At 38.5% G+C, this 23,082-nt stretch overlaps 1 protein-coding gene across 1 annotated transcript in view; it reads right to left on the bottom strand.

Annotated features, from left to right (window-relative positions):
* The window catches only part of aspscr1 (ASPSCR1 tether for SLC2A4, UBX domain containing), a 54,639-nt gene extending 34,040 nt beyond the window's left edge, over positions 1 to 20,599 (bottom strand). Inside the window, exons 1-6 of the mRNA XM_049465580.1 lie at positions 20,470 to 20,599; positions 20,183 to 20,238; positions 18,125 to 18,239; positions 11,470 to 11,570; positions 8,409 to 8,466; positions 7,099 to 7,172 (exon numbers count right to left, since the gene is read on the bottom strand). Coding sequence (XP_049321537.1) covers positions 7,099 to 7,172; positions 8,409 to 8,466; positions 11,470 to 11,570; positions 18,125 to 18,239; positions 20,183 to 20,238; positions 20,470 to 20,559 — 494 coding nt within the window. The 5' untranslated portion in view covers positions 20,560 to 20,599. The remainder of the gene's footprint in view (positions 1 to 7,098; positions 7,173 to 8,408; positions 8,467 to 11,469; positions 11,571 to 18,124; positions 18,240 to 20,182; positions 20,239 to 20,469) is intronic.
* Positions 20,600 to 23,082: the final 2,483 nt, after the last annotated feature.

Below are 23,082 nucleotides of genomic sequence, written 5' to 3'. Positions count from 1 at the left end.
GATGAGGACTGCAGTAACTGTTGAGCTCTGTGTTGTTATTAGACCATCGTTGATTGACCATAATACATATGCCGCCACCTTTAGATTTTGAAGATAGCTTGACTGACCTGTCGGCGCGATGTAGAGAAAAGCCGGGTGGAGTTACTGCCAGGTCAGGCACGTTATGATCCAACCAGGTCTCAGTCAGGCAAAGGGCAGAGCAATCCTTAAAATCCTTGTTGGTTTGAAGCAGAAAGAAAAGTTCATCGATTTTATTTTTCAGTGATCTGACGTTGGTGAGGAGTAGAGCTGGTAGTGGTGGCCGGAATGGGCGCTTCCTAAACCGGCTGAGTACACCGGCCCGGCGTTGTTTTCTCGCCGGCTTAAGTTTCCAGGAGCATGGGCACACAGGATTATTTGTAGCCAATATCTCAGCAGGAATAGTAGCGAGCGTGGCTTCGTCAATTGCATACGGATTGCCTCTGAGGGAGAACAACTCCCCGCGAGTGTATGTCACACAAAAAGACTTTTTAACAAACAATAATAACAGACACAAGAGCAGAGCTCGTACCGAGGCAAGCCAAACGGCCGCCATATTGACTTTTGTCTCTTGACATACGTCGTCTAAAAAAATAACATTATTACAAAAAAGAGTCAGACTTATAATGGAGGAATTAGGAATAATAGATTTGTGGAGGGATTTTTACCCAACTGGACGTGATTATACTCACTATTCATCTCCTCATTCAATGTATTCAAGAATTGACTATTTCTTTACTTATAAAAAGGAACGACATAAAATGTTAAGGTGTGAAATAGGAACCATAGACCTTTCTGACCATGCACCAATCTCGATGTCTGTATTGCTCAGAAATACTCAAAGAAATAGAACATGGAGATTAAATTCTAGTGTGCTAAATAATCCCCAATTTATAAACCAAATGAAACAAGAAATTAAAATGTTTTTTGAAGAAAATGATAATGGGGAAGTGGGACCTGAGTTTGTGTGGGACACACTAAAAGCTGTGTTTAGGGGTAAAATGATTAGTTATTGTTCCTTTAAGAAGAAGATAAAGCAATCAAAACTGGCCGAATTAAATGCTAAACTAAAGGAATTGGAAATTAAACATAAAACAACACTAGATCCAAATTGCATGACAGAAATTCTTAAAATAAGGAATGAAATAAACATAATGTATACTCAGGAAATAGAAAAATATATAATATTTACAAAACAAAAATATTATGAAGCAGGTACAAGGTCAGCTAAATTGTTAGCAAAAAAAATTAAAAAGCAACAGGCAGACAGCACCATATATAAGATAAGAGACCCACAAACTAAAACTGTGCTCTGTAAATGTGAGGAAATACAAACAGCTTTTAAAAAATATTATGAAAAACTATATTCGCAACAGTGTTTTGAGGACGAAGAAAAGATTGAGATATTTCTTAAATCACATGACTTACCGACCTTGACTGATGAACAGAATAATGACTTAAAGTCCCGAATAACAAAGGAAGAGTTAGAAGCAGCCATCACGCGTCTGAAGGCAAACAAATCTCCTGGTACAGTAGGGTTTCCAAATGAATGGTATAAAGTTTTTCGTGCTGAATTAGTGCCATACCTGCTTGAAGTATTTAATTCAGCATTGATAGAGAGAAAAATGCCTCCTTCATGGAAGGAGGCAATCATTTCTGTAATTCCAAAAGAGGGGAAAGATGCACTTGATTGTGGATCATATCTAGGGCTGTCCCTAACGATTATTTTTTAAACGATTATTCTAACGATTATTTTTTTCGATTAGTCGACTAATCTATTCATTGAGAAACATATTTTAATAATTATTTTACGTTTTAAAGCAAACGATAAATTACTATATTTATATATAATAACAACAACAACAACACAAGCCTACTAAACCAAACCCCACACTTATAATCACTTACATGTACAGCACGTTGTTTAGATCTATAACGCTAAAAATGGATAAGCTCCCATACACCACAACCGTGTGTTGCACTGTTTTCTGTGACCGCTAGATTTTGTGACCACTGGCAGGTAGTTCTCAGCAGACCGGTGCACTGGCCGATTCGAAACGTGTTCGTTTCTAATGTTTACCCCGACTGGCCAAAACGGTTCAGTTTAGGGCTGAGGGTAAGGTGTAGGTATAGAAAGCTTCCGTTTTGCCAATGAACGCTCATAACCGTGAGCACTGGTCACAAAATTCCGACGGTGACAGAAAACGGTGTGACACCGCAGCGCCGACGGCGCTAGCTAAAATAACTTAAGGCAGCTAGCTTAGCTAAACACCTGAACTTATGAATAATGCTACTGTTTCTGGAAACTGCGAAATGCCATGCACAAATATAAACCAAAACTGTATAATTTCTGCCTGTGGCAGGTTTAAAACCTTTGGTAGACAGCCTTAAGTCTTTTTAAGGACACCCGCGGAGACCCTGATGTAAACGGTAACTTACTGTGTGACCCTGTTGACATAGTGCTCCTGGATGTTTGCGCTTCAAGTGCTCCTTTTGCACGTATGGCAGAGGACCACATTGTTGCCCTTTTGCGTGAAATGCTCCCAAACTTTAGATGCCCGCTGGCGTTTTTTTGTAGCTGGAGATTGCTCTCCGGAGTCCAAGCTCTCTAGAGCTTAGATTCTCTGCCCGAACCCGACATGACCCGAGGCCCCGCCCGTAAATCCGACCCGGGCTCCAGAAAATAGTCCGAGATGTAGGCGTCTGTTTTTTAATTATATTTTTATAAAAAAAAAAAAATAACGAAAACTGAAAGTGAAACTAAACTAATTTATTTATAAGCGCTGTTTTCACTACCGCAGTTCTACAGCGGGGGTGTTGTGCCGATTCTGTCCGCGAAGCGGGAGTCAGATTCAGCAGAGAGTCGGATTCGGCACAAACGCGGCGGCACCTCGCGGTCCGCGGTGTCAGTTGTAAGCGCTCGCGCTAGCCGCAAAATACGGCAGAAAACACTGAGGGAGCCGCAGAATTATGAATGGGACTAGAATATGAGCACGAGGAGATCAAAGAGAACCTTCACCTGTGAGTAGCTCTCTCTCTCTCTCTCTCTCTCTCTCTCTCTCTCTCTCTCTCTCTGTGTCTCTCTCTCTGTGTCTCTCTCTCTCTCTCTCTCTCTGTGTCTCTCGCACGTGAACTCCTCCGCGTTTGACTTGCAGCACTGTGTTTAGCTGTTCTTAAAAATCATTTTAATTAAATAATAGTTCTATGCTTCTATGTTACCGTGTTAATTAACATAATTCTGATCATATTTCGCTCATTAAAACAGCCCGAAAACAGCCAGTTGGAATTTTTGGGCCCGATCTAACCTCTAATGCTCTCCACAGGCGCCGCCATGTTTACGACGCGCCGACGCACGTTATGCAAATCGATGTATTTTTGTAATCGATGACGTCGATTATGTCGACGCGTCGCCCCAGCCCTAATCATATCGCCCTATTTCGGTCCTTAATGGCAGACACATGATAACATAAGACGCACCCTGCATATTATGGACCATATTAAGCAACATAACTCCACGGCTGCTTTGGTGAGCTTAGACGCCGAAAAAGCTTTTGATTCTGTAGATTGGAAATTTCTGTATAAAGTTTTGAGTAGACTGGGGTTTGACGAAGAAATTATTCAAAGTATACAAACAATATATTACAAACCAACTGCTCGTATTAAGATAAATGGTAGCCTGTCTGAAACTATTGTTCTGGAACGGGGTACGAGACAAGGCTGTCCCCTGTCTACATCTCTCTTTGCATTATATATAGAACCTCTAGCCCAGTGGATTAGACAAATGCACACCATAAAAGGAATTACTGTGATGGGTAAAGAACATAAACTAGCACTTTATGCAGATGATGTCTTGCTGTTTTTGAGTGATCCATCTAACTCCTTTGTTGAATTAATGAAAGTTATAAATGCTTATACTAAATTTTCAGGATATAAATTAAACGTTCAAAAGACCCAAGTATTGTCTTTTAACTATATTCCTCCATTATATGTTAAACAACATTATAATCTCAAATGGGATAATGATTAAATAAAATATCTAGGAATTAACTTACCCAAAGACCTTTCTCAATTGTCAGAGAAAAATTTTGGACCCCTTTTTGCCAGAATTAAATCAGATATCCGAAGGTGGGATGTGATTCCATTTCTTGGCCTTATTTCTAGGGTGGAATCCATTAAAATGAACATACTTCCTCGTTTTCTTTATCTTTTTCAAGCATTACCAATTGGAATCCCTGCAAATACTTTTAAAGAATGGGACAAGATTATTTCCAGATACATATGGCAAGGTCGAAAACCACAAATTCGACTCCGTACTTTACAACTCCCTAAAAAAGTGGGAGGAATGGCATTACCAAATTTGGAAAAATATTACCTTGCCTCACAGACAAGGCCACTAATCTATATGTGTGACCGCAATTATACAGCAAGATGGAAAGACATAGAGGCCTCAACTATAAAAGACCCACCAATCCAGGCACTACTGGGGGATCAGGAATTGGCCAAGAACAAAATTGAAAATATAAAAAACCCATATATTAAAACTCCCTTAATTACATGGGTTAAAGTGACAAAAAAATACAATTTAAAAGAATCTCTGAAAGTAATCCGGTGGTGTGCTTATGATACTGATTTTATACCAAATAAACTAGATACAAGATTTAAAATCTGGTCTTTAAAAGGGATTACAGCGTTCTGCAATATCATGGTAAAATATAATTTGCAAGACTTTCAAACTATAAAAGAAAAATATTCCCTTGAAAATCCAGACTTTTACCGTTACCTTCAGATTCGGCACTACTTTAATAAAACAATTAAAATTAATTCATTTGATGACAGCATATTAAAACTATTTATTGAGGCATATCAATCTCAGCCTCTGACAGGAATAATATCTAAAATGTATGAAGGACTAATGGAATTGACAGGAAATTCTACTGAATATATTAAACAAAAATGGGAAAAAGAAAGTTGTCAATCTATTTCAAATGAAAGGTGGCCAAGAATATGTGAGCAACAATGGAAATGCACTAGTGCACATAATTGGAGGGAATTTGGGTGGAAATGTGTAACTCGTTTTTTTATTACACCTAAACAGAGACCTGGAGAGAATCAGGATTGCTGGAGATTGTGTGGGGGTGAGGAGGCCGGTCACTGGCATATATTTTGGGGCTGCCCAAAATTAGGGGCTTTTTGGTCTGATTTGCACAGTACACTACAAGAAATACTGAACTTGGAAATTAACTTTAGATTTAATATTTTATTCTTAGGAGAGATCAATCCTCAAGTAATAGGATCAAACAGATACCTCTGGAATATTTTTTTGATTGCCAGTAAGAAAGCCATAACAAAGAGATGGCGTACACCAGATCCCCCAGTAATGGAAGAATGGATAAATATAGTCAACCAAATTTACATAATGGAGAAAATTACATTTGCTATCAGGATTCAGATGCCAAAATTTGCAAAACTATGGTCAAAATGGACAGCTTACATGAAGACTACAAGTAGAGATGGGACCGATCCGATACAATATCGGTATCGGGGCCGATATTGACGTAATCCGACGAATCGGATATCGGGCGGGCGCTGCCGATCCACTTACCGATCCATATTCCAGTCCAAAGCTTGAGCTGGACAATAAATCCGCCATAACGTTAACACAAAACGCATCCCTGATCAGGATTCCAGTTTAACAGTTTACCCTGAACCCCCAGCAGCTTCAGTCTGCGGCTGACTGAGTAACTTTAGCTGTTTATCTACAAAAAAAGTCCATTATCTGGAGAGTTTTCACTTTGGAAACGCTGTACAGCAGAACGGTACACATAAAGTCAGCGTCTGAGAGGTAAACAGATTAACACCAGCAGTCTGTTAGCCTAGCTAGCATTGAACTGACAGCAGCTGCATTCCGGTGTTGTGAAGGTATGAACTACAGACTGGAGTAAACTATATTCATAATCCACATATCCTATAAAACCACAGCATCTACAAACACTAACCAGCACAAACACACCCATCTGTTATTAAAAAACAGCCATTAATTTAGTTCGGAAATACAGTTAGCATTGCCACTTAGCCGTTAGCCATCTCCATTAAGATCTGCAGTCTGTTAGCCTAGCTAGCAAAATCATTCCGGCATTGTGAATGTAATAAATAACTATCTTAAGTGAACTACAGCCATAATCCACATCTAATATCAAACCACAGATCCTACCAACCCTAACCAGCACTAAGAAATCAATCTGTTATTAAAAAACAGTTATTAATTTAGCTCGGAAATACAGTTAGCATCGCCAGTTAGCCGTTAGCTATTGCAGCTAATCCTCTACGCTACCTGTCAAAATAAAAGTCTCCTGCACAACCGTTGCAAAAAATGCCCTGAATTTAATATTTAACGTATTTAATATTTTACCTTTTTTTTATATTTAATAAAAATTCAAACATTTTATTTGAAAGGAAACTATTGTGTAATTGCATATGAAGTGTGTCAAATAAATGACTTTTGACTGCATTTACATTAAATGCACCTGTGGATACTCTTAAAAGGGCTGTGTGGTCTGTTTCAGCCTCATTATTTAACCTTAATCATAGTACTATTAATAAACTAAAAGTATCGGTATTTGTATCGGTATCGGCAATCTTATATCAGTTTTATATCGGTATCGGATCGGAGCTGAAAAAAGTGTATCGTCCCATCACTAACTACAAGACCAGATTTTATCTTAACACAATTAGAATAAATTACTATTCAGAACTCTCATTTATGTTTTCTTTGATGTATTACTATAATTAAAGGCATCCTCCAAGTAATTTGTCCTGTACATGTTTGTTTGGTGTATAATTGAGCAGATGTGTAATCAATGTTAAGAATGAGAAAATGTAAACTGTCAATGACGCCTCTTAAATGTGTACACACTTGGAAAAAAAAATTGGAAAAAAAAAAAGAAGCATCTATCTGATTGGTCAAGTGATATAATTGAATACATGTCCTAATTAACTGTTCTTGTTCTTGTTACTACTTCTTCATAATAACATAGGAGAGTCTAATGATTTATAAACAGATAAGAAGGAAGCATGACAGACCTTAGAATGGCACTGCCTCCAGTCAGCCCCAGTGACCTCAGAGTGGTCTTCTGTAGAGCGTCTTGTCCACTGATCTGCACACACAAATATTTATCACAGTTTGGATATAATGGTGGATAGATGGGTGGATGGATGTAGGGTCATATGAACAGATGAATTGATGGGTTTAAGTAGGGATATATGAACAAAAAGAAATATGGGTGGATGGGTGGATGGATGGATGGATGGATGGATAAGTTGGATGGATGTAGTTGCAAATTAAAAAAATGATGTAGGGGTACATGAAAAAATGGATGGATGAATGGATGGATGGATGGATGGATGGGTAAGGTGGATGAATGTAGTGGCAAATTAAAAAATTAATGTAGGGGTACATGAAAAAATGGATGGATGGATGGATGAATGTGTGGATCGATGGGTAGGGGGATGGATGGATGGATGGACGTAGGGACACATGAAAAAAATGGATGGATGGATGGATGGATGGATAAGTTGGATGGATGTAGTGGCAAATTCAAAAAATTATGTAGGGGTAAATGAAAAAATGGATGGATGAATGGATGGATGGATGGATGGATGGGTAAGGTGGATGAATGTAGTGGCAAATTAAAAAATAAATGTAGGGGTACATGAAAAAATGGATGGATGGCTGGATGAATGTGTGGATCGATGGGTAGGGGGATGGATGGATGGATGGACGTAGGGGCACATGAAAAAAATGGATGGATGGGTGGATGGATAGCTGGATGGATGTGTGGATGGATGGATGTGTGGATGGATGGGTAAGGTGGATGGATGTAGTGGCAAATGAAAAAATAGATGTAGGGGTACATGAAAAAAATGGATGAATGGATGGATAGATGTGTGGATGAATGTGTGGATGGATGGGTAAAGTGGATGGATGTACTGGCATATTAAAAAATAGATGTGGGGTACATAAAAGGATGGATGGATGGATGGATGTAGTGGCAAATTAAAAAAATGATGTAGGGGTACATGAAAAAATGGATGAAAGGATGGATGGATGGATGTGTGGAAGAATGTGTGGATGGATGGGTAAAGTGGATGGATGTACTGACATATTAAAAACAGATGTGGGGTACATAAAAGGATGGATGGATGGATGGATTGGGTAAGGTGGATGGATGTAGTGGCAAAAAATAGATGTAGGGGTACATGAAAAAAATGATGGGTGGATGGGTGAAATCATTGGGTGGGTATATGGATGGAAATACTGTATAGCTATAAATTGGATTTGGATGGATAGACTGGGTTGGACTGGATGGACGAGATAAATCCAGACACTCTACCTCATCTCTCATGTAAACACACACTGGTGTGGGTCCTGCTGCATCCAGATCTGTTATCCTGTTACAAACGAAAAAACAAACAAACAACTGATTCAAACACGGCACAGAGACACAGTTATATACAGAGATATTTTCTACAACCTTTTACACAGCGTTTTCCAACCTGATTACCATCAACTTCAGCTGCAGCATAGCATTTTTAATACGGGTGTCTGCATTTCCACATACAGCTCAGATGTCTATAACTTGGTTTAAGTTGATTTCATGCATTCAATTAAATCATTGAATGCAATGCAAGTTAAACTGTTCATTTAAGTCATCCTTTATGTTTAAGCTATGTTTTTCTGCACAAATATATTCTTGGTTGTTACTATGCCAGTACTTTAAATCAGAAAGACTGAACAATCGATGGTGCATGTTTTCCATTAAACCATTTTTTAGCATTGCATTAAATTTACATTTAAATTACATTTCATTCTGTTAACCAGTAGAATACAATCGCTTAGTAGCTGGATTACGTTTCAAGTCTCTTCTTTTACTAAATAGACAGGCATACATCACAATGACTGTCCTGCAAACAATCCAAACATGACAGATCGATTAGGATAAAACATGCTGGAACATTCCTTTAAATAATCGAACACACACGGCCCTAGTTCTTTATCTATGAATCAGAGAGTCAGAGGAGAGTGAATAAGTATGTTTTGGATGCGTAAATGCTTGCGTATGAACGTCACGCTGCAGCCCTTTTACGAGGGTCTTTATGAGCAAGACTGAGTAAGGCTGAGTGTCGAACAGCATGTGTGAGATCCAGATTTCAAGTGTGTGTGTGTGTGTGTGTCCACCATCTGTGAGGTGTAATATATTTTCATTACGATGTGGATAAAGACGTATCAAAGGAAACCTTTTGCTCAGACTGATTCGCCTTTGATCACCGTGTTCCAGAAATTCCGAACAGGAGAGCTTCCATGGAAAAAAAAGGGAGAGTGAAAGCGAGGTTGTGATGTCACAGTGATGAGAAACAGGCAGAAAGAGAATGGAACAGGCTGGCCAGCGGACCTTCCACTACGGCCAATAAGACAGAGACCTCAGAACAGGTGCCAAACCACCCAGTGGAGTGGGCGGGGCCTGATGAGAAAGACGCTGTGGAATGGGAGCAATGAGAAAGACAGCGTATGTGTGTGTGTGTGTGTGTGTGTGTATGTGTGTATATGTGTGTGTGTGTGTGTGTGTGTGTGTGTGTGTGCCTGTGTGTGTGTGTATTTGGCTGTAGGCCTGTATTGCTAGAATGCAAGGGCATGCAGTACTCGCACATAAAGGCCACATCACAAAGCCATAAGGTTAGTCTTTGTGGTGATAAATTGTTGTAGAAATAACTGTGATAAACAAGTTAATTCTCTTTTTTAGGCTGTTTTATGCCACTGTAAAATGCCATATGCCAGGTGCAAATATAGGGGAAAAAAAACTTAAAATTGTTCTCCTTAATGTGATTTTTAATTCAGCTTAACAAGAAATATCGAACTGCACCATAAACTATAGCAAACTAATTTCCTCAACTTCCTCAACATTATCAAGTTTCTTGTTAAAAGTTGGCCTAACTAAATCACTTGTGTTTGCAAAATGTACAAATTGTAGTTGAACTGTAGTTGTAGTTAAGGCCAAGCCAACTACTCTACACATGCTCAGCTTGACTCTTTAGTTAATCGGGGTCTACCGAGCAATTATGCAGGGGTTTTCAGCTGATGTTGGTCATATTTACATTACTGCAAGCTCATATGAATGACAAGAAGATATGTACGTAATAGTCATTAATTCTCAGTTAATAACTTAAATTAACAAAAAATATAGTTTTGTGCTTATTATGTGAGTTAGGTTTATGTAAAACGTGATTGAGACAGGTTAATTGTTGTAGTTCATCTTAATGGATAGTCAGCAGAACTTACATTTTATACAAATACATTTTATAGAACCTTAATTAAGCCAACTAACAACAGAAAATGAATGTTTAAATTGATAAGACTTAATATTTAAAGTTTTTATGCAATTACCTTTCATACTTTTTCAAAACTTTAAAGAGTTGGCCTCAAAACTCAAATCTAGCGCATTAAGTTGCCTTGAAATTTTAAGTTTTCTTAACTTTTCAATTTTTACAGTGTAGGATTTGTGTGATGTAGTGAATAGTCAGACTTGAGGCAAAAATACATTTCAAAAATTGATTAAAAAATCTATATAAAGAACGAAAAAAAAAAATCTTACAGGGAATTTAAAACACTTGCTTAAAGCATTTAAATTGTTAAAATATTTGGAACAGACATCTAGAAGCAAACATTTAGGAGCTAGAGGCAAAAATATAGGAGTACAGGACTATCCCAGCACTACTAACACACATTCTAACACTGTCCTGCAGAGATGCTCTCAGGAAGTTCAGTTTGTGTCACTTAGGGACTTCATGAGTTAAAATGACAGACAAAAGGCTGTAAGTAACTTTACACGTATTTTTCTAAGGGTCTGAAACTCTGAGCTACGTCACCATGGGCTCTTTTGGGTTCGACTGAATTCACCTTGAATATGATTTGACCAGAAATTTATTAAAAGCAAATGAACAAGAAACACAAACTTGAAAGCAGGTGTGGCAGAATACGTTTATTAGACTAAAGTAAGTAATGTTAATTTCTAAACCACAGTGATCTGTTTGCAAAGAACTAATACATATTTGCATGCATTTTAGGTAGATTATAAGACTTTGTTGGGTGAACATGTAAACTGTGATATAGTGAATGTCCTAATTTAGTGTTTTATAGCAACATTAGCTTAGCATTTCCTGTACTAAACTAGAAAAACAAATGTCAAGAGAACAAAAAACAAACATCAGTGATGTCCTGGTTGATTGATTGCGTCTGGTGTCAGTGTTACATCGTGTTCTTTTGATTTTTGGCCCAACTATTTCTAAATCCCGATCTGGAAAATGCCTGTCTGGAAATTTTCTGAATACTAAATTTACTGCCTCATATAGACATAAATCAAAGATCAAAAGCATGAATGTAAATGTACACATACACACCTGGTTTGTGGGAAGTGTTTGAGCAGTTCCCACAGGGTTTGGCCACTCGAGAAAGAACCCTGGAGACGAGATCCATCCTCCAACTGCAGCGCGATCCGCACCTGAACACAGCAAACACGCACAGTACGTACTAAATATACAGATCACTGCTGCAGGGCACAAACTGAAGGGATGGGAGAAAATGTTGAATGAAAAGTAATGCAAAAATGCAAAGTATTATAACATACTATAACATACAATATATGGACAAAAGTATTGTAACACCTGCTCACTGTTTGTGTTTTCTTAAGTCAAGAATACCAAAAAATGTGTTTATCCTGTTTTTGTCAGGATGTTGGATGATCACCACCCCACCTTCCACCTCCACCAACTCATCCCAAATGTATTGGATGGAGCCACAGAACCATCATTCCAGAAAACACAGTTCTGGGTCTTTTTTACTCCTCTAGCCCACACCTGCATTAGGCATAGACCCAATTGGGTCACTTTATCTGCTCCAGAGAGTCCTATTCTATTAGCAATTATTCTCTAAAAAGACTGGACAAGCCCTGTGTGTGCACTTGCACTTGTGTGTCAGCAATGGGTGCCACTTAAAGCTGTTTAAATGTAAGCATCCACAAACATTTGGACATACAGCATATGTAAATAACGTAACTGAAAGCAGTCCAGGATTAAATAATTAGATTTTCTAAATAAACTGTATACTAATGTGACACTTATTAACTAAAGAAACAAGTTCAATGCAACTAGTTCAATGCAGTTCCAGCTACAAGACTTATGGCTCTTTAAATATACAGTACCTCCAGAAGATCAACACTGCCTAAAAAAGCGGTTAGATCCAGCAAAATGAAGGCCAAGGTTTTGTTGTGTACAACCGTAAGTGTTCGGTTGTAATGATTCAGTGCTTGGTAAATGTACCACAACCACATTTGGACACAGACAAGCATTTTTCCCCTCCTTCGACATCCCGTAAGCATGAGCGAGGGAGGTGAAGGCTGCGGTTACTTTTATTCCCTGCTGTGCTTTACAGCGGGCGTGGTCAGGGCCTTGATCCTTCACTTAAAAATTAAGAGAGAACGAGAGAACAGGAGGAGAGCAAGCGAGAGACATTTATTTTCCATGTTCATTTTGTCAGAAAAATCATAAAACAAATGTACGGCGTTCTTCAACCTTAAAAGTTCAGACCAAGGTTGATGTGTTTGATACAGAAATAGTTTGCTATATAAATTATTTTATTCATCCTGAAAAGTACATTAACCCGGTTAATTTTGGTTTCACCCTGCAGTTTACAGAGCAGACTAAAGAACTTTGATACATCCTCTCATTATTATCTGAACTGCATCTGCAAATACTTGATATTGACTAATTTGTAGTTTGTTTTTAGCCTGCCAAGGTTCATTTTCAAGAGTTGTACCAAATTCTGCCGTATATTCTTTTGTATAAATAAGGCTTAGTCTACAGTTACAGTAGATACAGAGATTACAAGATGAACTGGAATAGTTTAGTTAATCAGGCCTGAGACCTGGGCTGTTTCTCAATACAGAGTACACAAGTTTGGACTCTTGTACTCTGTCAGTAAGGACTTGGTAAGTTTGGCTAGTGAGTGCATACTCCCGAGGACGGGATTATGAGGGACTTTTATTCTGTATTGGAATAGCTGCAGTGAAAAGCGTTGTTCTGAAAATGTAGGAGCACATTTTCACATAGCCTCTTCCTTAACAATAATAAATCACATATCAGAAATCTAAATCCCTACAAATTAAGAAATTAACTTGAAACTTTGTTTTACTATTTTTAAAACATATAACTTACAGGTATGTATTTCTTCTCCTCTAATACTGCTGCGAGGTGCATTGTGGGATATCTGACTGTAAAAAGTCCACACAATTCGCCTTCCATGCATTGTCAATGAAGTGTGAGGAGCATTAACTCATAACGGGTTTTGAGGAGAATTTTGGTCCTTTGGACAGACTGTGGTCTGCAGCACATTTCACTACTGCTATATCGGACTAAAAGTCCTAGTTACTAAAAGTGAAAGAACCCTTAAAAGAAAAGAGTTCAACTGAACCTTGATCCAGATAAGCAAATACAAATCTTTATCACCAGAGATAAAAAGTTAACAGTCAAGTGTTTAATTGATCTTAAATTGTCATAAAATACCAAAATATATCTACCATCCCATCAGACCTGCAAGACTGGAGAATATTAACGTGTGCAGGGGGGACACCAGCGCATCCAGCTCATCGCTCCTTCCCAGACCTGCCTGAACACATGTTTTAGATGCAGAGTGTAAACCTGACAACTATGTTATAACAATCCGTGTTACATGTTTGGCTGTGGGTGGCCCAGCCGGCACACATGGATGACAGAGGGCACCAAAGGCAGCAGCTATTTGACGATGATGTCATTAACCTCGACCCTCATCCTAACCAGCCTCCCCAGACTGTTGCTTCAAACTGCATCCGGAATACATACATCATACTCACACAAACACACACACACAAACACACACACAGGCCTAGCATGACTAGCGAATATCTTATAATGGCTAAAATTAGAATGGCCCAGAAAAGGAAATGTTTATTTATTTGAGTTATTTACCTTCAGCATAAACAAACAAAAGCAAAAGGAACAGTGGAAATAGAAGAATGAGGGAAAGATAGATGTGAGACTTTGATTAATAGCGGGGGAGCAGTTGTAAACAGATGCCCTGCATGTAAGTGAGCTGTTGGGCTGCGTGCGAATGTGTGTGTAGCCCCCACATTATACCACATGCTCAAAAATATGTAGACAGAAATTTAATTATGAATTTGGACACTTTGAAGTGTGAAGTTCTTAGCTAGCACACAGCATGCTATAGCTACATTGTGCTGTGGTGCTCTTTCTTCTATTTATTCTATTAAATGCCAGTTTTTTAGGGTGTTCTTGTGTCTTTGTTACCTTCTGGCTGTCTCTCCTTTAGTTATACATTCATATTCATAAAAACATTCAGAACTAATTCCATCTCTTTATTTTTCCCCCTCCCCCAAGTTAACAATTGGCCACCTGACTGACTAGCTGTCCACCCTCCAGCTACAGCTATCTGCCTCTGACTAGGTGCCCAGGTTAATTAGCTTGAAATGGTTAATTTACAAGAGGGTGCCGAGTGGACCAGCTGGCTAAGCACTGCCACTATGATCGGAAGATCGCTGATTCAAATCTATTTCAAATCAAGCACTATTGGCCTTGCTCTCTCTTGGTGGGTAGATGGCGTTCTCTCCCCTCATCACTCCAAAGGATGATGTTGATCAGCACAAGGCGTCTGTGAGCTGATGTATCAGAACCGAGTTATGATGCTACTTGGCAATGCTTCACCCTCCTTGTGTTGTGGAATCACTAGGGATGAGTGATAGTGTATATACAGCCAAGTAGAAGCTGAATAGGTGAGACATTTGTTCTAGCTAAATTGCAGATAAAAATGGAACAAAAAAATCAAATAAATCTTAAAAATAAAATAAATAAATGCAAGAGAAGGGAACATCTTATTGATTTTCAATGGAAGTCAATGTAAAGAGATTCTATTTCACTCCATTTAAGCTATCTTAAAATTAAAAGCAACATAAAAAACCAGTACCATTTTTTTGGATGGTAGGATGCTGTGATGGTGCCTGTGCTTTCTCTTAAGTCACAAGGAACCACCCGCCACTTTGTTTCAGAACTGCCACTAAGGCAAAATTGTTGGACAGCTGAACACATTTTGAGGAGAACTTTAGCCAGCAATTAATGAACGCTCTAACTGGCTAGCACTGCACCAAGTAATGAGACAGGACTCACTACCCACCCTATGTACCCACACCACCACCCAGGAACCACAGATGGCTGTGGCATCAACAGGTATCAAACCAGCAATCAATCAGTGATTGGGCTAACACTTACATAACTTCATCCCTCAGAGCCTCCTATCAGTAACCCTTTCAAAAATAGCAGAGATGGTGCTCAGACAGCAAAACTAAGACAATCTCCTTATTAAAAACTCTGATCTCAAAATAACCTTGGATAAGCAGGTGTCTACAAGCATTTGGACACAGCGAACCTCCATCAATAAGAGGATAAAGCACCAGTGCACCTGCCAGCATGTCTACCTCTTTCAGTTCAAGCTGCAAAAAGCAAACGTTCTATGAACTTCCACCCACAATGAAACAGGCTTCTGTCCTGCCTTGAAATAATTAGTTTCTCCAACAAACAAGCAGTCATCTGCACACAATATGAGACCTGGTCAGAAAGGGGAAGGGGTGTGCTGGGTGTAGAAGGAACCTGTTTGGCAGATGTGTCCATTCTCCTCTTTCTGGAAGCCTCCATTCAAGTCCACTTTTAAGATGGCACTCGGTGACACAGCCCAGACGCAGACGGGCTTGTTTACGGACCACTTGGAGGCAGCTGGCCTTGCGGGCCGGCAGTGTAGAAAGGACTTGAAAAGGATTGTGGCCGTGTTAACACCCAGCGAGGCCCGGCCACATGGCCCTGTAATGGGGACGCCTAATTACACCAGCGCATAAACACAAAGTGGAAATTACGGCTGGGAAGAGAAAAAGGGAGAGAGAGAGAGGAAGAGGGAAAAGGGAGAAAGAGAGAGAGAGGGAGAGAAAGTGCTCAGGGTAAGTGGGTGTGTGCGAGCATTTGTGTGCGGAGGGAAAAATGCACTTAAAAATGTTCAAAGCAGAGGAATAAATGTTTTGGAACAAGAAATCAAACAAGGCGATGATTATTTTTATGACCCAGTCTGTAGCTGTAAAGTGAGCACACACGTTGTGTTCTGGACACTTGCGGGTGAAGTAATCTACCACACAGCGCCACGGGGTTTAAGCACTTTCTCTCACGAATCCACTCGCAACACAGGACACCAAGACTGCCCTGTAAATCACATGACTGATGCCAATACCATGGCCCACATGCTGAGAAAGAGCATTTAGCTTGTATTAACCAGTAAATATTAACTCATAAAATGAGATCCTTGAGAAACCTTTGGATTTGCAAAAGGTCAGCACTAGAACACATTACGTCTTTCCCAACTGAACCATAACACACAGCTTTTACTCATGGATTTAAGCTCTGGGACTTGAATACACTTAGACAGTCTTAGACAACAAGATTAAATCTACTTCAAGTGTAAGATTAAATCTAGCATATACTAGTCCCAATACTACCACCAACACTGTACAGTAGTCAAGACCAGAACATTTGTTGTAGTCAAATCCAAGCCAAGGCAAGAAAGAGACTGCAGCAATCTAGTCCACATCTAGATTAAGAATGGGACACAAAGTCTAAGTCTTCTAAGTCTAAGTCAAGACGGATATTTGAATTGGGTAACAAGACCTTGTAGTAGTTTGGGACAAGAACAAGTAAGGACAATACCTTGCAATAGCCAGGTCAGAGTCAAGACTGGCTGGCAAACATTGAGTTCAAGGCAAGACAAGCACTAGAAGTGGATAAGAAAGAATCAACACACAACTATGCACTAGACAAGTCTCAGTGACAACAGAATGAAGAACAAGACTGTCTCATTTGTCTTACCTCAGAATTGTGTCCCTGACTCAGACCTAGCAGTAGACAAGCCAAAGGCTTGAAACAAGAGCAATGGCCTAATCTGAGTAAAAAAAAAATTGGGACACACTGAGTCCCAGACAAAACAGATACTAGGTGAGTGTAAGACAAGAGTCAAGACTGGATCTTATAGTAGACAACTCAGTGTAGAGATTGGTATACTTAAAGACAAGGTCCAGAGTATAGTAAAGTAAAGTACCAGAGTTTAGAGAAGACCATACAGTCAAGACTAAGACCTTGAATTATTCAAGCCTCAAAACAGAGACGGGGACACACCAAATGTCAGCCAAGACCAATACTTTGTGTATGTCAAGTCTGGGTCTAAGAAAGACTAATACTAGAACCATGTGAAACCGAGTGAAGTCAGAATCCCCTAGAAGTGAGTCAAGACAGAGACAAAAACACATCAAGTTCTGGTCAAGATCAAGATTTTCAATGTTTGAGCCAGAATCCAGACAAATTTCAGGTTTAATAGGATGGTTGTAGCTACATCTGCAGATTGAGTAACAGATTTTTTCAAGTGTAAAACCCATGCAACATCAGAGTGTAACAGGACACATTGGCGCTGACCATGGTGCTGGTATGATTATGTCAATTTCTACAGAACCCAGCTATAAGGTAGATCAGGTAAATATATATTTTAATATATGAGCAAGAATGCTCATAAAACACCAGAACCTTGAGACAATATTAAACCTAAAATAAAACACGTTTCACAATTAATTCTATTGTGTATAAAAGGCACAGGGAATTGTAAAGTCTGATAAGCATAAGTAAACCACATTTAAATCTATACAATATTTAATGATAGAGAATATAAATTTTATATTTATACCTGCAGCATTTCATTTCATTTCATTTCAATAGCGACAGTGTCATGAAAGATATCTTCTAATCACAAGTGGTCACTAAAGATGCATGTTGCTCTCCACTTGTGATCAGATCACTTGTGACAGATATCAGAAAAAGGTTGTCAGTGATAATGTTACATCTTTGTTGCTTCCAAATCCATGATTGTCCCTATACTCCAGCCAAATAACTCACATTGGCAATCAACACTGATCTAATAACCCACCGTGCTCTCTGTCCCTCCCAGCTGCCGGGTACTTGGCACCACCTCCAGCTTGGCATTATTTGGCAGGCTGGCAAACCTCCACTGCAGTGTCAGATCCAGCACATTCCTCTGAAACCTGCGGATAAAAGAGTCACACAGAGTTAGGGGGAGAACACAAAGCACTCTAAGCACAAAGGACAGACACCAGCAGCAGATAACCTCTGCAGCTTCATGACGTGTGACTCACTGACCATCACAAACACAACCATTCAATTCAAACAGGTGTTGGAAGCACCTTTACACATGACTGTGTCCAGAGGCTGGCTTACAATGGCTATACAGGCAGCAGCTGAGGGAGACTGTGTTGACCTGGCATTGATTTAACCCTCTTTATATATCAAATACTAGACACACTGTACTAAACTTTTTATGCGGCTGTTTGTTCAGTGTATTCACATGTAATACAGTCATATACATATAGCCACAAACAAAAAATTATAACATCTCTAATTCTTTAAATTGTGGTCCAGCTTACACTGTTGTATTTAAGGCCATTAGAGCCAAGTTGGAACACATCAACCATGAATCAAGAGCAAGACTAGTAGCTGAGTCCAAGTAAAGACCAAGACTGTGTATCACTCAAGTCAGATTAAAACTAACAACAGGAAACATTTAATTTAAGACCACAAATTTGTGATAAACAAATCCAGGTTAAGACTAGGATTTTGCAATTTTCAATAGTCATGTGGGACTATTCAATAGATCAAAAAAAAAAAGAGATAACGCAATATTGAGTTTTATTCACAACAAAGTTTTTGTAATGAACAAGTCTAAGTATAAACAGAGAGTATGTTTAGAGTCAAAAGAATCCAAGAATCTGTAGTGTATAACACTGTGCCAATATCTAGACTGAGACTCAGCAAGTCTTTGACACTTGGACAGAACAAATATGACATTGTAGTAGTTAATACTGTGTCAAAGCTAAGACTGAGACAGAGCTAAGATCAAGACATTAAAGCAGTCAAGACCAAGTTAAGACCAAGAATGTGACATACCGAGTCCAAGTCATGACCACGATTGGAGCACACTGAGTTGGAGTCAAGACCAAGACTTTTGTAGCAGTCAAGAAGACCATGTTAGGGTCCAAGACAAATACCAAGAGCAGCTTTATCCAAGTCAAGACAGATACTCTGTTTATGCGCTGTAGAACTGGAGTTAAAGACAGAGTCTTGAAGCAGGCAAAGTTAAATCAAGACCACATTGAGTAAATCAATCTCTCCCAAGGAACTCTCTCATGAGACTTTGGTACCATTTTTGGTATTATAAAAGCATAGCAACAAAGTACAACTACTTCACTACTGTACTTGAAAGTGCTAGAATGCTATATCTGTACTACTCTACTTGGATACTATTGTACTCCTACTTGCACTCTCCTACTTTACTACATATTTTTAATGTTCTAGTTTATTACTTTTACTTTGACTGCCCTGTTCCTTGTTACAATTATAAAAATGTTAGGAATATTCCGTACAATAACTACAGTAACCCCAGTTTACTAAGCTAGCTAACCTAGAAGACTCCAACTGAAACATTTTTCTGATTATTGGATTATACCATATTGAACCTTCTTTTTATGTATTTTTTATGTTTATATATAATATAATAATGTATATATAACATAATATTATATGCCCATTACAATGACACATACAAGTGGGTCATAAATAAAAATATGTATATGTGCAAGAATAAGTAAAGAAGTATATTTGGCTGGTTTTATTTTTATGATATGCTTGTTGGAAACTTACTAAAACAGTGTATTTTCATTTGCTGCCTTTGGGCAGTGTTAATCAGGTTACAGCTGGGTTACAACACTCATGTTCTTCTTTGCTTTAAAACATGAACTGATTGAAATTACCAGGTTGTTTTCAAAAGTCAAAACAGAAATTGATATCGGTTATATCCACAGGGACTCCTAAAAATATTTTAACTCATGCCATAGAGGGAAAATGTAACTAAATAGCTAAGTAGCTCACCTAAGCATTTATTAGCATTTATGTAGCATTTTAAAGCACTCACTTGAGTCCATGGTCGTCTGGATTGAATCCCTGTTTCTTACAGACTTCCTCCAGGACCTGCAGAGGTAAAATAAACAAGAATTAATCAGTTTTCCCTCTTTTCCATCTGTTTCAGAGACAGTTCTCTCTCTCAGCGCTCAGCTAACGTTAGGTTAGCTAGCAGCTAAGCTAGGCTAGGCTAACTGAGCAGCCATTGTTCAGATAGACAGCCATAAACAGCGCCCTTCTCTCTGAACACAGGCCAGCACCGCGGTGTTTATAAACCGAGCCTTTCTCTGAGCTCTTTACCTGCAGTAAAGGTGTGTTTGGGGAGACTTTAACGGTCTGTCTCCGTCCGTTCGGGCTCAGAACTGACACTGCAGTACTGCTGGCTGCCATTGCAGAGTGACGTCACCGTGTTTGTTTGAAGCAACTTTATGTGAAGCAGAGCTGAGACACCCTCATCCTTCAAACACAGCAGCTCTAAAATCTCACTTAATCACAAATATACTGTAAATTAATTATACAGCAGCTCTGAGAACTCACTTAATCACAAATATACTGTATATTAATTATACAGCAGCTCTAAAATCTCACTTAATCACAAATATACTGTATATTAATTATACAGCAGCTCTGAGAACTCACTTAATCACACATACTGTATATTAATTACACAGCAGCTCTAAAATCTCACTTAATCACAAATATACTGTATATTAATTATACAGCAGCTCTGAGAACTCACTTAATCACACATACAACGTATATTAATTACACAGCAGCTCTGAGAACTCACTTAATCACACATACAACGTATATTAATTACACAGCAGCTCTGAGAACTCACTTAATCACATATATACTGTATATTAATTATACAGCAGCTCTGAAAACTCACCTAATCACACATATACTGTATATCAATGATACAAAAATTCTGAGAACTCACTTAATTACAAATATAATGTATATTAATTACACAGCAGCTCTGAGAACTCATTTAATCACACATATACTGTATATTAATTATACAGCAGCTCTGATAATCACTTAATCACAGATATACTGTATATTAATTATACCGCAGCTCTGAGAACTCAAATAATCACACATATACTGTATATTAACTATACAGCAGCTCTGAGGACTCACTTAATTACAAATATACTGTATATTAACTACATAGCAGCTCTGAGAATCACTTAATCACAAATATACTGTATATTAAATACACAGCAGCTCTGAAAACTTACCTAATCAAAAATTGACTGTATATAAATTATACAGATAAATATAACATGACTTTCTTAGCTGTATATGTGTTTATGTATATATGTAAATAATTAATATGAAAAAAATGTATACATTGTAGATTAATATTAATTCTCTATATAGTTCTCTTTAAAACAGTTCTCCATAATCACCTGACCTAAACCCAACTGAGATGGGTGATTTGGGATAAACTGGAGCCCAGCATGAAGGAAAAGCAGCAGCTCTTGTTCAATTGTTCATTTGTGTATACATATATTATATACATAAATATATATATTATCATAAAAGAGAGACCATAAGAAACAAAGCCTTATTGGTTGCAGTGACAGCACATTTTCTTGGCATGGTTATATTGAAATAACAAATAGGTATATTTAGCATAATTTCTCCCAATTATGTCAAATGTGTATATTGTCAATGTCTAATGAAAAATAACTCTTTATACTTTGACTTCTACTGGATGAGCAGGTGTCCCAATACTTTTGTCCATGTAGTATACGCTTGAATCATGTTACACAGGTAGCAGAATGTAGAGCTAAGAGTCTTTACTAGTGTAGGGTGGTGTGCTTGTCCAGCCAGGGCATAAAACCCTAGCTAACCCCAAAGTTTTTATCCCCTACCTCATCCAAACTCATGAACTCATATATTGAACTACATTAATATTAATGATGAGTTTCTCCTAATTACTCTCTGGTCAGTGGTGGGCCTGGGCTTTACTAAATGTGCTTTCACAGCCTTTGTACTTCAAAAATGACCAAGGAATGTAAATACAACATTGTAAATAACTAAAGCAGATATTATTTTGTATTCTTTAGCTTTTTAACCTTTTCTTCTAGATCCGGTCCATCCCGTGTTTGTCTCATATCCGGAGGAACTGAGGGCAGCTTCATATGCAAGTGATTTAAGTGGCATGTTTTTCCACCTTAACTGAAAGGAGGCATGAGGAGTGAGAGGTATGTGCGCAGGAATGAAGTTCAGATCCGTTTCAGTGCAGTGAGAGGAGTGGGATGGTGTGGGAGGAAAGGGGGATGTATGGGGGCTCCTTTCTCATTCAGTACACTCAGCACAGAGGCATGAGCTCTTTGAAGTCAGGAGGGTGTGACTCCCAATCATGAAGCTATTTCCTATGTAAGGTGTTTTTGTGCCCTGTTGATCTCCTCCGTGTTAGTCATGAACATTTCCCACCTGCTGCCTGAATCACCCGTATCATATGGGCAGTCGGAAGGTGTGCTTGGGTGAACTATACACTAGTAAAAGCAGGCTATTGACTCAGGTCAGTATCCTGTATGTACTTGTGATGAATAAGTATTTACTTAGTATTCAGTTAAGAGCTATGTTATGAGCAAAAGTAAAAATGCAGAGTTATTGGGTTTTGGATACATTTGAGATTAGATAAGAGGAAAATTGAGCAAATTAGTTAACAGTTACAGTTTACAGTGGATGTTAGTTAATTAAAATGGCAGTCTGTATTACCATCCCTGCTAAGCCTAATATATTCATTCTAAAAATTAAGATGTTGGGTCGCTTTTCACAGGAGTTACGTAGTCTTTACGTACTTACGTCACATGTACAGCCTCTAAAAGAGGATCCGGCTCAGTTTTACTGAATGCGAGCGGCTGGTGGAGCAATGGAGACTTCAGAAGGGCT

Source organism: Astyanax mexicanus, chromosome 16, assembly GCF_023375975.1.
Source record: "Astyanax mexicanus isolate ESR-SI-001 chromosome 16, AstMex3_surface, whole genome shotgun sequence".
NCBI lineage: Eukaryota > Metazoa > Chordata > Actinopteri > Characiformes > Acestrorhamphidae > Astyanax > Astyanax mexicanus.
Note: the sequence above shows the minus strand (reverse complement) of the source record. Positions and strands in the feature narration are given on the sequence as shown.